Genomic DNA, 17357 nt, shown 5'->3' with positions numbered 1-17357 from the left:
TTTAAAATGTGAGATATGCATTGGACAGTCTTGATTTCCTGCTATCCCACTTCAAGAGCCATCAACTGCATCTCAGAAGAGACAGAGTTAATGGGTGCTGATTAGCATTACCTGATGCACTGGTCAGCTCCCTGGGTGATGATGCATCAATGGGAAAAGTCTTAGGCATATATGTACCTGGGTACAATGTATGATTACTAGATTATATATTGCCTCATGGCCTGGAACAGAAGTTGTTCCATTGTTCTTAGCCAGGGATGTCAGTTTAGTTTACACTAGTCTCCATTATCATTGCTGATATGTTGAGGAAGTGAATTTAATAAGCAGGGTAAACAGGTTTTGTTTCCAAACTCTGAATAGGAGATCATAAGATGGGTGCTTGGCTGAACCTTGTAGAGTCTCTTCCGTTTCCTGGCAAGAAATCTGAGGGCAAAGAGGGCTGTTCTAAAACAAGCATGGACGTGCTCTACAGCCCATTTCAACTGGTTCTTCACAATTTTATTTGGAAACAAAAGGCAGCCAGGATATTGGTAACTGTTGCTTTCTGTTGGCAGAGTTCTTTCTCTCCTCTTGCTCAACTATTGGCTAGCCTGTGCTTCTGGTAAAATTTTGGCTATTAATTGTAAAGTTTTCATTGCAAGCCACTGTCTATTTTTAAGTTGTTTTAGTTTCTGAATTCTGTATATTCCATGTAGTCTCTAAGTATACAGTCAAAAGCCTGTTAATTATATTTTGGGGAGAAATATGGCCATCTATGTCTGCTAGTGGGGACTAAATAATATTAATCGTTTATTCAACAATTAGTGAGTACCTGCTAGATATAACAGTCCTGAACATATTTTTTTTAAATCATCTCAGCTCTTTTGGTTGTTCATAGGATAGTGCTCTTGATGATACGTTATTACTGATGGGACAATAAACAAGTGTTACTTTGTTGCTAAAGTGACTAGACACCCATTTATATAAAGAAACACAGAGAGTAATCCCTTTGATTATTAGGAGTGTTTCAGCATTTAAATGAGATTTATTCAAGGGAAATTCTTTGGGTTTTTGTTCATTTTTTCCCCCAGAAAGTTCCCATATAATTAACGTTATGTCCACTACTGGAAACTCTGTGATATTAAGGACTATATTTGTCTTACACATCAATTTAGTACCAGCTTCTAGCACAGTGCCAGGCACATGATGGACACTGAATATTATTCCCAGAACTGAATTGAATTAAATTTACCACTGCAATTTTATTACTCCAAAATTATACCCGTATGTTCTATCAAAGCTATCCGTACATTTCCCTAAAATGATATTTGCAAAGGATTCTTAATATAATTGAATAAACACAAATTATTTGAAGAGTTAAAAAATATTTGGGGTACATCCAGACTAACAGCACATATATCAAATTTCAGATTGATTTGATTTAAAATGGCTAAGATATAAAACCATAAAAAATGTGAGTAAATACTCTGCCTATCAAGGCTTGTTATGTAATTACATGGTTTTGGTATGGTTCTAATTCATAAAAAAACTGTGATAAAGGGTCATTTCTACATAAATTCCTTCATCAATGGAGACTCTTAATATATTGAAGGTGAATATCTATGTCTCTAAATGTTAAGCCACTTGAACAAATAACTCAATCATATTTATCTCTTATTAATTGGGTGGAATTGGTTCTTTGTTAATTATGAAATTTGAAAACCTTAAAATTTTTGATCTTGGTTAATTCTCAAATAATAAAATAAGCAATAAAAACAGCTGAAACAATTTAAAACATTTTTTTCACTTTTGTCCTGAAGTCACATCTGGGTTTACTAATACTTATGCCAAGTCTCAGCCCAGAATGATATATGACTGATTGAAGAATTAAGCCCCCCCAAAGCAAAGCTTGAGTGGGAAGCTTTGAGAAAAATGTATGTATAGTGGCATTCATCCAATTGTTAGCTGTGAACCTAAAGACAAAAAAATTTTTTTATGATAGTTATATAGTCATTATGCTGCTTGGGGTACTCCAAATCAGAAGAAAGGGAAAAAACTGTTGGTTTTAAAATAGACGTATAGTCAAAGATGAGTGCATCGTTTTCTATTTCAAATCCTGGTGTGGAATGTCCAAATTCATCACCTTTATTACTGTTGTACAAATCCGTGTTGTGATTATGGTACATTTGAAAGCTGGTAAGGAAACAAGTGATCAGAAAAATTCTCATTAATTAGCCCTGAAAGCACTTGCTATGTCAATCGCAGACTTCACCTCAAAACTCTTTACAATTAACTGTTCCTATCATCGTCCTTTCCTTTTCACACAGGAAATTACCCACTAAAAGAAATAGCATGGAGGCAGCAAGAATGCAACCTATAAATTAGTAGTCAAACTATTAAAAATTGAGTAATCTCCTTGAATTGTTGGCTCTAGATTTTTTTCCTGTAGAAATTTTCAATTGAAGTGATTGTCATGAAGAGTTGAGGTTTTGGCCAACATTCCTTTGCCATTGGCCTCTTTTCAACTCTTAAGAAGTGGAAAGTGGGCTTCTTAGAGTTCAGGGGCAGAGAAGGCTATGACTGTGTAGTGGCTTTAGGCATCATGAGTGCAGCTTTCCTGTCTGAGAGGAGAGTAAGAATTGGTGCTAAATGGCCCCTCAGGTACGGCATGGTGTTCTCCACTTACTCCTTATTCCTGTCGTTTCCTCTCCCAGCAATGCCATTTTGCATGTGACTCAGAATTCTTCCCTCTCCTTGCACAAGGCTATGGAAGTACAAACTATTATCTCTCAAAAACAGCTTGCAGAAAAAGGGGAAACAATCTTATTTAAACTTACACATGCAGATATAGAACCATCAGCAATATATGACCATACTGGTGTATATAAAGGAGAGTTGGAGCTTTGTTCTACCCGACCTTGTACCTTCAAAACCTAACAAGTACCAGGCATCAGCTGTCTCTCAAAAATAAGTGTGTCATGTAGGATTGGAAAATTAATTTTCTTGATTTTGTTTTCCACAACATGATCAGCCATCTCTGCCAAACTTGAGATAAATTTGTCTACCTGAATGGAAGCTATTTAAAAGGGATTTTTTTAAAAAGCACTTTTTTCCCAAAAATATGGGTGAATACTAATGATAAAAATAATAGCCCGCAGGTTTATTTTGAACTTTATTTATGTTTAGCCATACAAGACAGACCACTTTCCTGCATGCTAATAACTTAGAATATTTGATGAATTTTCAGAAATGTGATTTCTGTCCTTACAAATATAGTATAAAGGAGAATGACAAAACATTTTAAAACTCTGTCATGCCAGTGTGATTGTGAAAAGCTTGTGGATCACACTCCCTTTGTCTAGTGTATGGATGGATGAGTAGAAAAATGGGGACAAAAACTAAATGATAAATAGGGTGGGATGTGGGGGATGGTTTGGGTGTTCATTTTTTACTTTTATTTTTTATTCTGATTCTGATTCTTTCTGATGTAAGGAAGATGTTCAGAAATAGATTGTGGTGATGAATGTGTAACCATATGATTGTACTGGGAACAGTTGATTGTATACCATGGATGGTTGTATGGTATGTGAATATATTTCAATAAAACTGAATTGAAAAAAAAAAAAAAAAAACTCTGTCATGCATGATAAAGTGTGAATGAAATAAGGTCTTCAGTGCTTTTCTTTTTCTTTAATAAGCACAACCTTGTTTTTAAGAAGTGTGGGAGAGGAAGCTTCTACTCTGCCTTCCTTTGGCAACAGACTGCTTCCCTGCACTTGATTGACTAAGGATGTTGACAACTCCAACGAAATGCCTTACTACATCCAGCCAGGTTACTTTGTACACAGCATGACCAGGTCAGACTTCTCATCTTGGTTGTGGTTTCGAGAGCTCTGGCATGGTTATATATGGTTCTGCAGTCACACACCTAGGGAAATTGTCAAATCCTCCATCTTCTCTGCTGCATCTGGGAATTCTGCAATGCTTACCAAAGTGCAAAATTTTTTTAGTTGGAAGGTAACTCTGTGTGAAATATTTCTCACCTACCTCCCACTCTCCACCCCCACATAAGCATAGTCCTATTGAATTCTAGGTGTGAACACCTAGATATTTCACTCTGACTCAACTTTCCATTCTCATATTTGATAAGACTGGTACAAAAGAAATACATTTGATAATATCAACTATATTTTTAAGCATATATAAAACGTTCAATAGCTAGATTAAGGGAGAATGTACTTAAAAAACAAAGTTAACAAAATATTTTCTCTTACACAAGAAATTGCAGTAGAATCACCTTGACAAATAGCTAACTTACTGAGCACTTACTAAGTCCGTGGCACTGCTCTAATTGCTTTCATTAACCTGCATAATACAGCAACTCACACTTTAAAGATGGGAAAATTTAAGCATTGAGAGATTAAGTAACTTGCCCAGAGTTGCAGTTAGCTAACGGCAGAGATGAGTTTTGAATACAAGTAGTCTGACTCTTAAATCTGATTATTAATCTCCACACTATACTGACGCTCATGAGGTAAGTGAATTCAAAGTATACCTAAAGTATTTAAAATAAGATATGATTTACCTAAAATATATCAATCTTTATTGTAGCATAAGTGCTGCTTAAGATACGCCTGTGGAAACAGTGCTATAATTTCTTGTCTTTAGCTCTAACTAATGAAGGGCATTTTCTTTGCAAGAGAATTGAGCACAAAATTGTGCAAGGGTTTAAATGTTCGCTGAAATCAGGATTCCACCCACTTTGGCATGCTCTGTCAAGTACCCAGCGCACAAGGAAAGAAAAGCAAGCTGGAGTGAATGGTTACACATTCAAATTTGAGCCTCAGCCATATATGTGGGTTAGTTTCCAACTGGACATCCACATTGCCTGTATGTGGATCAAGTTGGTGCTTATTTGCCAAACGTGTTATTTAGATCTAGGAAAAAGACTTGCACAGCCCCAGGGAAGTTTCACAATTACAGCCTAACCAGACTCCCCAATTTACTTTGTATACAGGGAGCCCCAGAATGTTTGATAAACACAGTCCTTAATAGTTCATTGATTTGGGGGAAGCAGCATACTATTGCTTTTACAGTAGGTCCCAACTGGAACTTGTGAACTGACACCCACCATTTGGTGTTGCTCTGACTGAGATTTAGTAACGTGATATATTCCTGGTTCTGACTTGGGGGAAGGGAAAATGGGGAGCCAGAGATTATGTTTGTGAAAATCTAGTTTTTATTATATCACCTAAAGTAGCACAACCTGCTACACTAATGAAATCATGTTCTTGGTTTAAAAGGGCAATTGTTAGCCTGACTTTGTGCTCACTAAAAACATTCCTCCAATCTTGTTAAATTATTGCTCTCATTTCAGATTTTTATAGCTATGCAGCTTACCAGCCCTCATTTCTTTACGTTTCATTCATTTTCCTTGTATTGATGATTAATGGAGGATGTCGAATGTTAAGAGTGAACAGGCATCAGCAATTGCAAGATCATAATTAGTTTAGCTGACGAGGGCCTCTGATAGCACTTGCATCTGGATGGAAAAATTACCCTATAGGGAACTGGCTGCTCACCAGGTCTTTTTAGTGATACATTGTGAAACACCCGATGAATCAAATGCCCTTTCAATGCCAAGAAAGTGTTCCAGTCTTGAAGCCAAAATTATGTCTGCAGAAAGCTTTCCATTTGAAATGTATCAGAGTACAATTATAACCATTGTATTTTCTTGGCAAGGATACCACTCTTCTACAGTATGGACTCAAGTTAAATAAATTGCTTAAATTTCATAAATCCTTGAAATTTTGACTTACAGTGTTTGTAACTGTAAATTTATAATAAAATTGGGTTCCAGCAAGACTTCTTCCACTCCTTATCTAACATGCATATTTTATCATTAAAGGCTTTGCTTCTTAGAGAAAGGAGAGCTGAGTTGCAATTCAGGCTGTCTTTTTTGCAGCAAGAGAATTCCATTTCCTGCCTGTTAGTATTTGTGCCTACAGACGCAGCCTGACTTTTGTTTAAATGAGAAGTTTAATGAAATCATTACTTGATAGCAAGAATGGAACAAGTGATACTAATTAATCTACTCTGAAGTATTCTTAGGTTATTTTTGAATCTGGTGATTACAGAATTCAGGCTACTAAAATCAATTTGTATTTGGAAATGCTTGAGATTTTCAAGTCTGAGTCAAATAAAATAAATTGTCTAGCTCAAGCCGGCATCTTGTAAGGGTTCTCATACTGTACTTCTCGTTGGCTGAATTTCTGCTGGTCAGCTTTGGGATATAGAAGGTGTTCCTTTTCAGATTTCACTGTTGTTAATAAGAGAACAGAGTTGAGTGTTGTACAGTCTCTTCACACTTACTTGGAAGCAAATATTTGTTCCAAGCCCAACTGTATTTTAAGCTCAGGTAGCATGTGCTCCTCCTTTTCCAAAGACTATGGAACATACTGCCATGCTCTTTCTTTCAACTTTTGTTTTGACGCTTTTAAAAGGTGTATCTCAGGGCTCAGCATTTAGGGGAGCCATCATTAAAGGCACAAAATCCAAAGTTCAAAAAGTTAAAGCTGTTTCTGTGAAAGCCTTTGGTGTTCCACACACCTCATCCATCACTGTAGGGTTAATTATAATGAAAATCAGCGGTGCCTATTAAACACAATTGAACCTGACCTCATTATGGGCAGCGTGGTTTTATACTGTCATTGTTGCTAGTCCAAAGACAAAACTCCTGGGATGATTTGGTCTAACTCCACAGATCATGTGACTCGCCTCTGACCTTGGTTTTTTTTTTTCCCGTTTCAGAGGCGTAGAGGCTCGGGTGTTTTTTGTGCCAATTGCCTGACCACAAAGACCTCTCTCTGGCGAAAGAATGCAAATGGTGGATATGTATGCAACGCGTGTGGCCTCTACCAGAAGCTTCACTCGGTAAGAGCTTGTTAGTTTGTTCCAGGAAATGCTTTATAAAGCAGCACTGGCCTGGTCTGTTTTGTGACAAGTACCATTCCTTGGAATGCCATGCCTGCCCCCACAGGATTGTTTAATACAGTCACTTTGAGTGCACATTTGATTATGGTGCAGTGGGCTTGCATTGTTAAAGAGAGATGCCTTTGAGATCATTAGCAGTGCATTATGCTTCTTTGATATAAAAGAGGAAAGCGATTGATTTCTGGGAACTTCACATAACATAGCCTAATGGTTATCAGAATTAGGTGAAATTAGTTTAGATAGAAAGAAGAAACTTTTAAAGTTTCAAAAATACCCCCAAAGTTTTTTTTTTGTTCTTGCATGTGTGTGTGTTTTTAAAGGAGTACTCGTCCATGTTCACTATAAAATAGAGGACTGGGCAGGAATTCTTATTTTCCAGTTTACTTTCAGAGTCGCAAGTGCCATCTTGGCTGGCTTGGTGGGGGGTGGAGGTCAGCACGTTCAAAGTGAGGTGCTGAACTGTGATCGGAGAATGTCGTGCAAAGCCCTGTGATGCTTCCGGTGATGATTTGTGTGTATCTGGAGTCCCAAATAGCACACATCAGATTGAGTTGGGTGCAGGGGTGTTTAAGATCTCTGGCTGGCTCCTTTCTTAAGGGCTCACTGAGGTACTTCAAATTATTTTTTCCCAAATTTTAGTTAGAATTTAAACTCACAAACCCCCCATCTGAATATGCATATGACTTCCTGAAGGATATTTTTTTTTAGTTTAGAAAATTTATCTGATGACAAGAGCTGACTTTAAAATAGGAAAACCCCATTGAGTAAACAGAAATCTATTTCCCTCTGTCTTTTTCATTTCATTTGGCATGTTACCATAACTCTTAGCACAAGTCAGTGACTAGGGAATACAGTTTTAGGCAAAAAGTCCTCAAAAATGGGCATTTGGAGGCACTCTTTAAAAAATGCATGCTGCCAACAGTCCTAATTGGTGGTAAGCTGTAAAAACCTTAGTTATTAGCATGTGGCTAGTAGAAAGATTCATCCCCACCGCCACCTTACTTTTCTTTTAATTTTCACCATAAAGCACAGCAGTAAGCTTCCATTTAATGAGTACTGACATTAATGACTTTAATTGAACTCTGGCCAATCATAGGCCAAGAATTAATTAAACTTCTGCTCTGCCAGGTTATGATAATTTAACTACTATGATATAAACAAAACTTCTGTAAAATTATTTTGATATTCATCCCTCCAGGAACAAGATGTTTTCAGTTTTGAGTTTTTATTTAAATTATAAATTGAAATACATAAAGGTTATGCTCACATCTCATGTCAAAGACTGCCACAAAAGTTATGGAAGTTTAAAAGAGGTATTAATGCAAATGTCAGGTTTCTCCATAACATGGAGATTAACTACTGCATATTTTTATATGAATATGAACTCTTTATGAATCTGAACATTCTGAACAAAATAAATGTACACGGTATATCTGAGAGATGTGTCACTTTCTTTCTGAAACCAGTAATTGAATTCCTAATAACAAGTATACTATCTTTGTTTCCTTCAAAATCCTTTTGTGACAATGGAAACATTCCAAAAACAACTTGTATTCATATTATGTTTAATACATGAGGTACCCTCTTGCTTTACATTGCCTTCTTTCCAGGAATACTTCACAAATTATATATTATCTGTATTCATCTGTTTATTTAGAAATTATTTCCTAATTTCAGTAATTTTTTGGAAGACACAGATCTTAACCCATTTAAAGATTCTCCTTCTAAATTGTTAATCTGTAAAAATGCATTAGTTTTAAACTTATTCCTTTCATTTTATAAATCAAACTTGAGCTCTTGCAGCAAGTAAAGTTTTTATTATAGACTTATCCATGGATTTTAGTCATTTAAACACCTGTTGAACATGTACATAAATACCAACCATATAATGCTTAAACTGAGTAAAATGCTTAAAAGGAGCGAGAGCCAACATTCAGTGTCTGCAGAGTAGACTGACAGATTGGATATTTGAATCAAAACCACAAATGAATTTAGATTTTCAACAGAAAACAAATGCTTCACTTATTGGCAAGTAAAATCTTCCATATTGAATATAAAATATTGTTATAGAAGGTTACAACTGAGAGGTGAAAAGAATCTCCCACCTAAATAGCTTTGAATACCTAGTGTCTTTCTTCACAACTCTGTCAGTTTTCCTTTGTTTATTTATGCTCTGGTCTTTAATATTTTTATATTCACATTTGAAATTATTTAGAAGCATGCATAGGATTACTGCTGTCAATGCATACATCCTGTGTTATCAAGTTAACACCCTGTATGCGACTCAACAGCTGAGAAATATTTCAGAAAAATAGCTTTTCTTCATGTAACTATCCTACACACTTTTATTACCTAATTGGTGCAATCCCCAAATCTATTTAGTCTGGAAAAACTGTTTTCAAACCAACGAATGCTTCAGTCCTCCCTGCAAAGATGGATGTGATTTAACTCGGCTAAAATCGTACGCCTTTGTTATGTCCCCTTATCCTGCTTAGGCCAAAAGGAGAGCTTTGGTAAATCTATAACATAAGGCCTGTCCTCACTTTGAATTTAAGCATGGTTTATATTGGAGAGGAAAAATTTGAATGCATTTTAATGTATTTTTTTAATGTTTTTCTTTTATGTATTGCTTGTGTATTCTCTGCAGACTCCCAGGCCTTTAAACATCATTAAACAAAACAACGGGGAGCAGATTATTAGGAGAAGAACAAGAAAGCGCCTTAACCCAGAGGCACTGCAGGCTGAGCAGCTCAACAAACAGCAGAGGGGAAGCAGTGAGGAGCAGGTCAATGGAAGCCCGTTAGAGAGGAGGTCAGAGGATCATTTAACTGAAGGTCACCAGAGAGAAATTCCGCTCCCGAGCCTGAGTAAATATGAAGCCCAGGGTTCATTGACTAAAAGCCATTCTGCTCAGCAGCCAGTCCTGGTCAGCCAAACTCTGGATATTCACAAAAGGATGCAACCTTTGCACATTCATATAAAAAGTCCTCAGGAAAGTACTGGAGACCCAGGAAATAGTTCATCTGTCTCTGAAGGGAAAGGAAGTTCTGAGAGAGGCAGTCCAATAGAAAAGTACATGAGACCTGCAAAACACCCAAATTACTCACCACCAGGCAGCCCTATTGAAAAGTACCAGTACCCACTTTTTGGACTTCCCTTTGTACATAATGACTTCCAGAGTGAAGCTGATTGGCTGCGGTTCTGGAGTAAATATAAGCTCTCTGTTCCTGGGAATCCGCACTACTTGAGTCATGTGCCTGGCCTACCAAATCCTTGCCAAAACTATGTGCCTTATCCCACCTTCAATCTGCCTCCTCATTTTTCAGCTGTTGGATCAGACAATGACATTCCTCTAGATTTGGCGATCAAGCATTCCAGACCCGGGCCAACTGCAAACGGTGCCTCCAAGGAGAAAACGAAGGCACCGTCAAGTGTAAAAAATGAAGGTCCCTTGAATGTAGTAAAAACAGAGAAAGTTGATAGGAGTACTCAAGATGAACTTTCAACAAAATGTGCTCACTGTGGCATTGTCTTTATGGATGAAGTGATGTATGCTTTGCATATGAGTTGCCATGGTGACAGCGGACCTTTCCAGTGCAGCATATGCCAGCATCTTTGCACGGACAAATATGACTTCACAACTCATATCCAGAGGGGCCTACATAGGAACAATGCACAAGCGGAAAAAAATGGAAAACCTAAAGAGTAAAACCTTAGCACTTAGCACAATTACATAGAAATAGGTTTTCTTGATGGGAATTCAATAGCTTGTAATGTCTTATGAAGACCTATTAAAAAAAATACTTCATAGAGCCTGCCTTATCCAACATGAAATTCCCTTCTTTTACTATTCTTTCTTTTGATGACTAGGTTACCAAGATTTTAAAAACCTGAGACAAATGGTCAGTGAGAAAGAATGGGAGATGGTAAACAATCATTTTTTTTTTAGAACCTAGTAAGCCAAATACATCTTGGCTAATGCGTACTGGGGAAAGGATTCATAAGAAGTATCACCAGACTATCATCATTATGTTTGGAAAGAAAGAGATTAAAAAAAAAATGTCCAGAATTTAAAAGCATTTGCATGTTGTGATACTGAAGCAGTCGTGGGCTGGCCCATTGGCTCATTTGTTCCCAAACCCATAAGTCATTGCTGAAATTTAGAAGTGTCATAAAATCCTAGGCAGATGAAAGGAAGTGAAAGGAAAATGGTGCCCTCTCAAATCAGTCCTCTCTCCTTCACCGTGCTTCTGATCGAGACCTAGAAATGCAAGCTGTGGTTAGGCTTGGTGGGAGAGCAGCCAGAAAAGCAGCAGCAGACGATGGCACAAGGTTTTTAGACAGCCCTGCCTGTACATACCCATGCACAACCTCTCTGATATTTTTGTCCTTTAGATGTTCAAACACTCAGTAGTCCTTTTGTTCATCTTGTCCAAATATATATGCATTTTAAAAAAAAACCAATGTCCTCCGTGCTTATGTAGAAATTTTATTTTAGCCAGATAATATTTCTTTCTCGTATGTGATGAACCGGTTTGGATTTGGTTTTTAAGCCTCCTCTTGGTCACTAATCTCACTTGGCATGTTGTAACTGAAAAAATCCCCTCAGTTCATCAAAAGATTAGACGGCTATAAAAGTCAGACCACGGACTTACTTTGTTTAGAACAAAAGGTATTTCTCCACAAGGTAACCTGCTGTATTTATTTATTTTCTTTTGGTTAAATATAATTTCCAAACTTTGTGGTCAGGTAGACTCTAAGGTTACGTTACCACAGACTGACAGTTGGTATATGTACCAATCAATTCCTTCAGTAGATTTATACCAGTTTAGTTAGGTAGCATTAAATAGGATTCTTAGAAATATGTCTTCATAGTACTTTTAATACTTAAGGCTTTGTAAAACTATCCATGAAGGGAAAGCTCCTCAGCATAACTGCTCAGGGAAATAGGGCTAAATAACTGAACATTAAATAATTGGTTAAAGGTGCTGTTAGTCGAGCCTCAATGCTTGCTACAAGGATGTATGTACAAGGACTGACTTTAATAATTTGCATTATATCGTCCCAACCAGTAGTTTATTTTTTGCCACGGAGATGTAGAAGATATTACAAGCTACTGGATGCACTGTCAGATTAACTTATTTCATTAAAGAAGTTGGGAGAACAAATAGGAAAAAAAAAAAACTTATTTTTCTAGTAAATATTAATGTATTACATTTCAAATAATGGTGCCTGACATATTGAATAATTATTTTCTACAGTGTACGTATGCAACAAAGATATTCCATCATGCATTAGAGTCAGTTCTGGCTCTGCCTAGCTGTTTACATTTGCAAATGTAGCAAACAAGGTAATGAAGCAACTATTTCTATTGCAGTAGGTATCTTTTTGTGTGTGTGTGTGTGCATTAAAGTTGTAAACAGTAACATGAAACAAACGAAAGTTCTTGATATAATGGTATGGAAAACAAGAAGGAAATGAAAATATTTTTATGCCTACTTAGGAAAAAAAGGGTAGCACTATTCATTCCATTTTTTTTTTTTTTAATTTTTAAGCTCTTAACACATTGTTATGCTTAAATTGGTAAACATATATCCTCTTTTTATTGCTTTGTCTATGTTTCAGATGAAACATTTCAGAAATTATTTTGATAAGTGCTGCTGGAATCTGCAGCACGGATGTTTTTATTGCATTCTGTAGTCGCATTTGCACTCCATTTTTACATTAATAAGTAGTAGCTTTGTATTGTTTCGTTTTGTTTGGGTTTTGTTTCTTCTTCACAGTGCCAGGTCTTCTTTTCTTGGTTGGATGGCAGGTAGAGTTCAACCAATTCATGACTGTTGCAGTGAATGAAGTTAAAAATGTGTTTCTGATGTTGTGTTGTCATTTCCATCCTTGCATTTTCGTTTTCATTTAAAAAAAAGAAAAAAAGAAAAAAAAAGAGAGAGAGAGAGAAAGAGAAAGAAAGAAAGAAAGAAATCAGGACTAAGTCCTTGCTTCAGTTTTGTTGTTAACGGGCCCTATTCTGATCTCATGTGTTGCAAATTTCTTCTATTCACATAAACTGAAATATAGAGGTGGCATGAGGAGCTTTGATATTTAAATTATGCATCGTAATTTATCTTTCTTAGGAATTTTGATGTATGCATCTCAAAACAACCAGGCAGACTTGAGAGGTGGCAATTAAATGTCTAAAAAGATTTCCCAAACAACAAAACAATATTTAAGTTTTTTGAGTAAAAAGAATAAAAACAAAGTGCACTGTTAAAATCCTCAAGCAATATTTGTACTGCTCAAATGGGCAAAACACCAGGAGTTTGGTTAGCTTGGGCAGCATTGCAGGTATTACTTCTTGGCAAAATTACTCCTTAAACAGTTTCTCCAGTGCGTCAGATGCAAAAAGGTGGTTCATTTTTGGCACGCATGCCTTTTTTTTTTTTTTTTTTTCATCCTATTTTCCCCCATCCCCAGGCAGATATCATAGCAATGAGTAGCACTGGAAAATTCATAATACTATTCTGGAATATTTATGTGGTCAGTCTGCTTTTGGTAGGATATTCTTGGATAGCACTGACATAATAGATTTTATTCCACACTCCTTTATTATTATTTTATTTTATTTTTTGCTTTCATTATTATACATATTTGTTGGGGATGTGGTTGAGCTTAAAAAAGAGACTAAAATTTGTCATAACACTAAAACACCCCTTATTTTTTGATCTGTTAAAGCCTTTGTTCCATCTCTCACAATAGTATATTATTAAAATGGTATTTTTTTGTCTTAAAATTTCTGGATTATTTTACCTTAAGTTGTGATTTTAAATATGCAACCTTTTTTGAGGACTTTCAAGATGATTTAGGGATTTTTCCCTCTTGGAAAAAGCTTCCCTTAAGATGAAAAACAGTATGCTGGCTAAAATTATATGCCATTTAAAAACTGTTGGTCTTTTATAATTATTACCAGTGTGTATTATGAATCAAGTTTTGGATCAAACTTTGGACCAGAAACAGCTCATGTATTCTCACTCTCCTTTTTTCTCACTCTTTCTCTCATCATCTCTCACCCACATATTCATATCGTTGTTTCAGATAGAAAAATCGTAAAGAGCCAGCCCACCGCTAAAGATTGTGGATTGAGAGACACTCTGCAACTCTAAGTATATGAAAAAGACTGGAGCTCTAAATGTTCACACATTAACTTGGTAGTTCAAAGGGAAAGAGTGTCCCCAATTCTCTCTACATGACATATTGAGATGTTCTTTTTAAAAAAAGATCAACTTTTAAGATAGTTATGTTCTGTTCTAAACTGTTCTGTTTTAGTAAAGGTAGATTTTAGAAAACAAGCATGGGGATTATTTTCTGAGATAATATTTAAGAGAAGAAGAAAACGATTATTCTTAGCAGCTCTTTGTTGAAGCCTGTGGTAGCACATTATGTTTATGATTGCACATGTGCACATAATCTATTATGATCCAATGCAAATACAGCTCCCAAAATATTAAATGTATATATATATTTTTAAAATGCCTGAGGAAATGCATTTTCTGAATAAATTGAAGAGTTTCAATACTGCTATTAAAGAGTTTTTAGCCTCCTGCTGTGTGGCTGCAAACACATCACAAGATGATCTGTCTTGAGACCTCCGGACTGCCTGCCTGTCTAGTTAGTGAACATTAATGCATTTCTAGAGGGGGGATTCCATCATCCAGCGGTGGAAACATGGAGCAAAGAAGCTGGTGGTCTGCTTTGGTCCTGCATGACAGCCTTTTGCCTGCAGTTTAGATGAGCTCACGGCACCTGTCTTTGGGTTGAGGGCCATGGTGAAAAAGGCAAGCAATCTTTGGTGAGCAAGGAGGTGAAAGCTTGCCGAGTGTCCTGGATCACAGGAAAGAACTGAGGATCTGGAATTCAACCTGAATATGAAACTAAATATGCTAATTGAAGGTAGGTACTATTCAGGTAGAATTCTACCAGTAGGCAACTATAAATGAGAAGAGTGTTGGGACTTTGAAAGTCAGTGTTGTTTTTCCAAAGGAAGATTTTAACGAGAGCAGAGGGCATGGCTTCTTTGCAGAGCAATTCATTTGGTTTTCCATGGCTGTGTCATAGACAGCGGATCCAGGTGTTCCTCATAGCAGCCCACCTGTTCAGAAAGCATCCACGGTTATTGGCTGTCGTTACGCCCTCTGGAAGATGCCAAAGCAGAAGTGTGTCAAGTCAGAAATGAAGAAAATGTGAAATTCAACACTGACCCACACATGGAAACTGGATACTTACAGGCTGTTACCTTGAAAGGAAAGGTAAAGCTGTAAGCTTCACTCCGCCCTACACCAGAGAAAAGCTAAAATAACTTCCCCATGGAAATAGTGTTTAGCCCTCATCAGAGAAAATGGTCTTCAAGGCCCTTAAGTCCCAAAACTGGATCCTTGTTTTACCCCTGGTTGTTTTTTCATTTTATGACCTGCAGCAAATCACTTTTTCTCTTTGTGCCTCAGGTTCCTCAGCTGTAAAATGGAAAAAAATTTAAAATATATTAATAATAATAATATTAATAATAATAATGATGATGGTAATGTAGTACTTGTTTGTAAAGCACTTTGAGATCCTTGGTTGAAAGGCACCATGCAAGTGCCAAGTATTATGTGGCCAAGGGGCTTATTTAAACTCTCAGTTCCCAAGGCCAGGAAAGGTTGGGGTCATTTTTATGAAAGATGAGCTGTAAATATAATAACTAGACAGCCTGTAGTGTTGACTATGAAGAGGCAAAACTATTACAAGGCTGATAAAACCATAGTTCCTTAATGGCTACCAACAAGGCAAATATCACAATAAATCATGCCAAATTCCTTAGGGTGGACTATTTGACAACAACATGGATTATTTGGGGGTGGGGGGGGTGGGGGGGTGGGATGGGGCTAGGAAACATCTCAAAATGCCAATGTAAAATTAACTTACAGCAATATTCACCAGCAGAAAATGTCTTTCATATGGAATGATTTCATGTTGCTAGGAAAAAGAATTCAATTTGTAGTCCTGATTTGAATATTAGAATGTTGGCTATTATAGTTCTGTTCTTACAACACATGGAATTTTTTTTGTTTTATTTTATTTTGTTTTCATAGTGCATGTTCATTTCTACTCACAAACATGTTCTTGGTGTATTTCTTATGCAAACAATCTTCAGGCAGCAAAGATGTCTGTTACATCTAAACTTGAATAATAAAGTTTTACCACCAGTTATACGTAATGGCTTTGGTATGGTTTATATGGATTCACTTTCACCCAGGTAGCAATAGGAAATGCAGACCATTGTAACATATAGTCAGACTCTGATGAATTGAGATGGCAAAATCAAATCACCATTTTTTAATAATATTACTAAGATTTATGAAGCCTGGATTCTTTCAATTTGTTTTGCTTTTTATTTCCTTTAACCAATCAATCTCTTATTGATAGATTTTGTGTAAAAAAAGACAAAAACTAGGTTCTTTAGGAACATTGACAATAAAAACTGTGTTTATTTCAGAAACATTGAGTATCAAATATTGAGTGTTGAGTATTGGGTATTGTTTATGTTACAATACGTAAAAAGCTACTTTTGAAATTTATCTTTGATTTAGTTCAGTATATCCACATAAGAATGATGTGAAGAACCTTATAAATCATCTAAAAAGAAAAAGTTTACTATAATACATGCCTTATTTGCTTGGATCTTAACATGAAATTAATTAGAGGTTTCCTGAAGAATGATTTTGAAAGTGGTTAAGAGGTAGAAGAAATCCAGATAGGAAAGGGCCTAGGAAGATTCACCTCAGTGTTTTTAACCTGAAGGAAAAACACAAAAGAACAGGACATAAAGTATATAAATAATTCATTGCTTCAGAAGATTAGTTTTGAAAATATCCAATTAGTGTCTACCGGCCTTGCACAACCTTGGTTCCTGATATTTTGAACCCAAATTAACAAATCCTTTTTTTTCAAATCTTCCTACTTTCTCCTCCCAACCCTTTTCCTTTCACCCTTGTTTTGAAAACAGCAGAGCAGGCACTCAGAGGGGTTTTCATGATGCTAATAACCTTGGTTCACAGCTGGAGGCAACATCCTCGAGATAAGAGTGTAGCAATAACACTTAATGTGATTTCTTTTCCTTATATAGAATTTGATTCTTCTGTCAGGGACCACTTCTCAGATAAAGTTGAATACACTCTGTTCTCAGCCAGGGCTGTCAGAATCCCATTAAAGGAGAAATATATAGCCACAGGCTATTTACCATTGTTAGAGGGGAGAGGGATGGGGGAAGGACTCAGCTCTGTCACCCCACCCTCACCTTTCTGTGCCCCTCCAGTCTCAGGGTAGAGCAGGAGTCAGAACTCGGTCGCATAAAA

At 36.5% G+C, this 17357-nt stretch overlaps 1 protein-coding gene across 4 annotated transcripts in view; it reads left to right on the top strand.

The window, feature by feature from the left end:
• Positions 1 to 15853, top strand: part of TRPS1 (transcriptional repressor GATA binding 1) — a 242470-nt gene extending 226617 nt beyond the window's left edge. For all 4 annotated transcript variants that reach the window (XM_037803323.1, XM_037803320.1, XM_037803321.1 and 1 more), the window contains 2 exons: positions 6790 to 6912; positions 9620 to 15853. In XM_037803323.1, coding sequence (XP_037659251.1) covers positions 6790 to 6912; positions 9620 to 10681 — 1185 coding nt within the window. In that variant the 3' untranslated portion in view covers positions 10682 to 15853. The remainder of the gene's footprint in view (positions 1 to 6789; positions 6913 to 9619) is intronic.
• The last annotated feature ends 1504 nt before the right edge of the window (positions 15854 to 17357 follow it).

The sequence above is a fragment of the Choloepus didactylus genome, chromosome 14, assembly GCF_015220235.1.
Source record: "Choloepus didactylus isolate mChoDid1 chromosome 14, mChoDid1.pri, whole genome shotgun sequence".
In the NCBI taxonomy this organism is placed as follows: Eukaryota; Metazoa; Chordata; class Mammalia; order Pilosa; family Megalonychidae; genus Choloepus; species Choloepus didactylus.
This window is presented reverse-complemented; position numbering and strand designations above follow the sequence as displayed.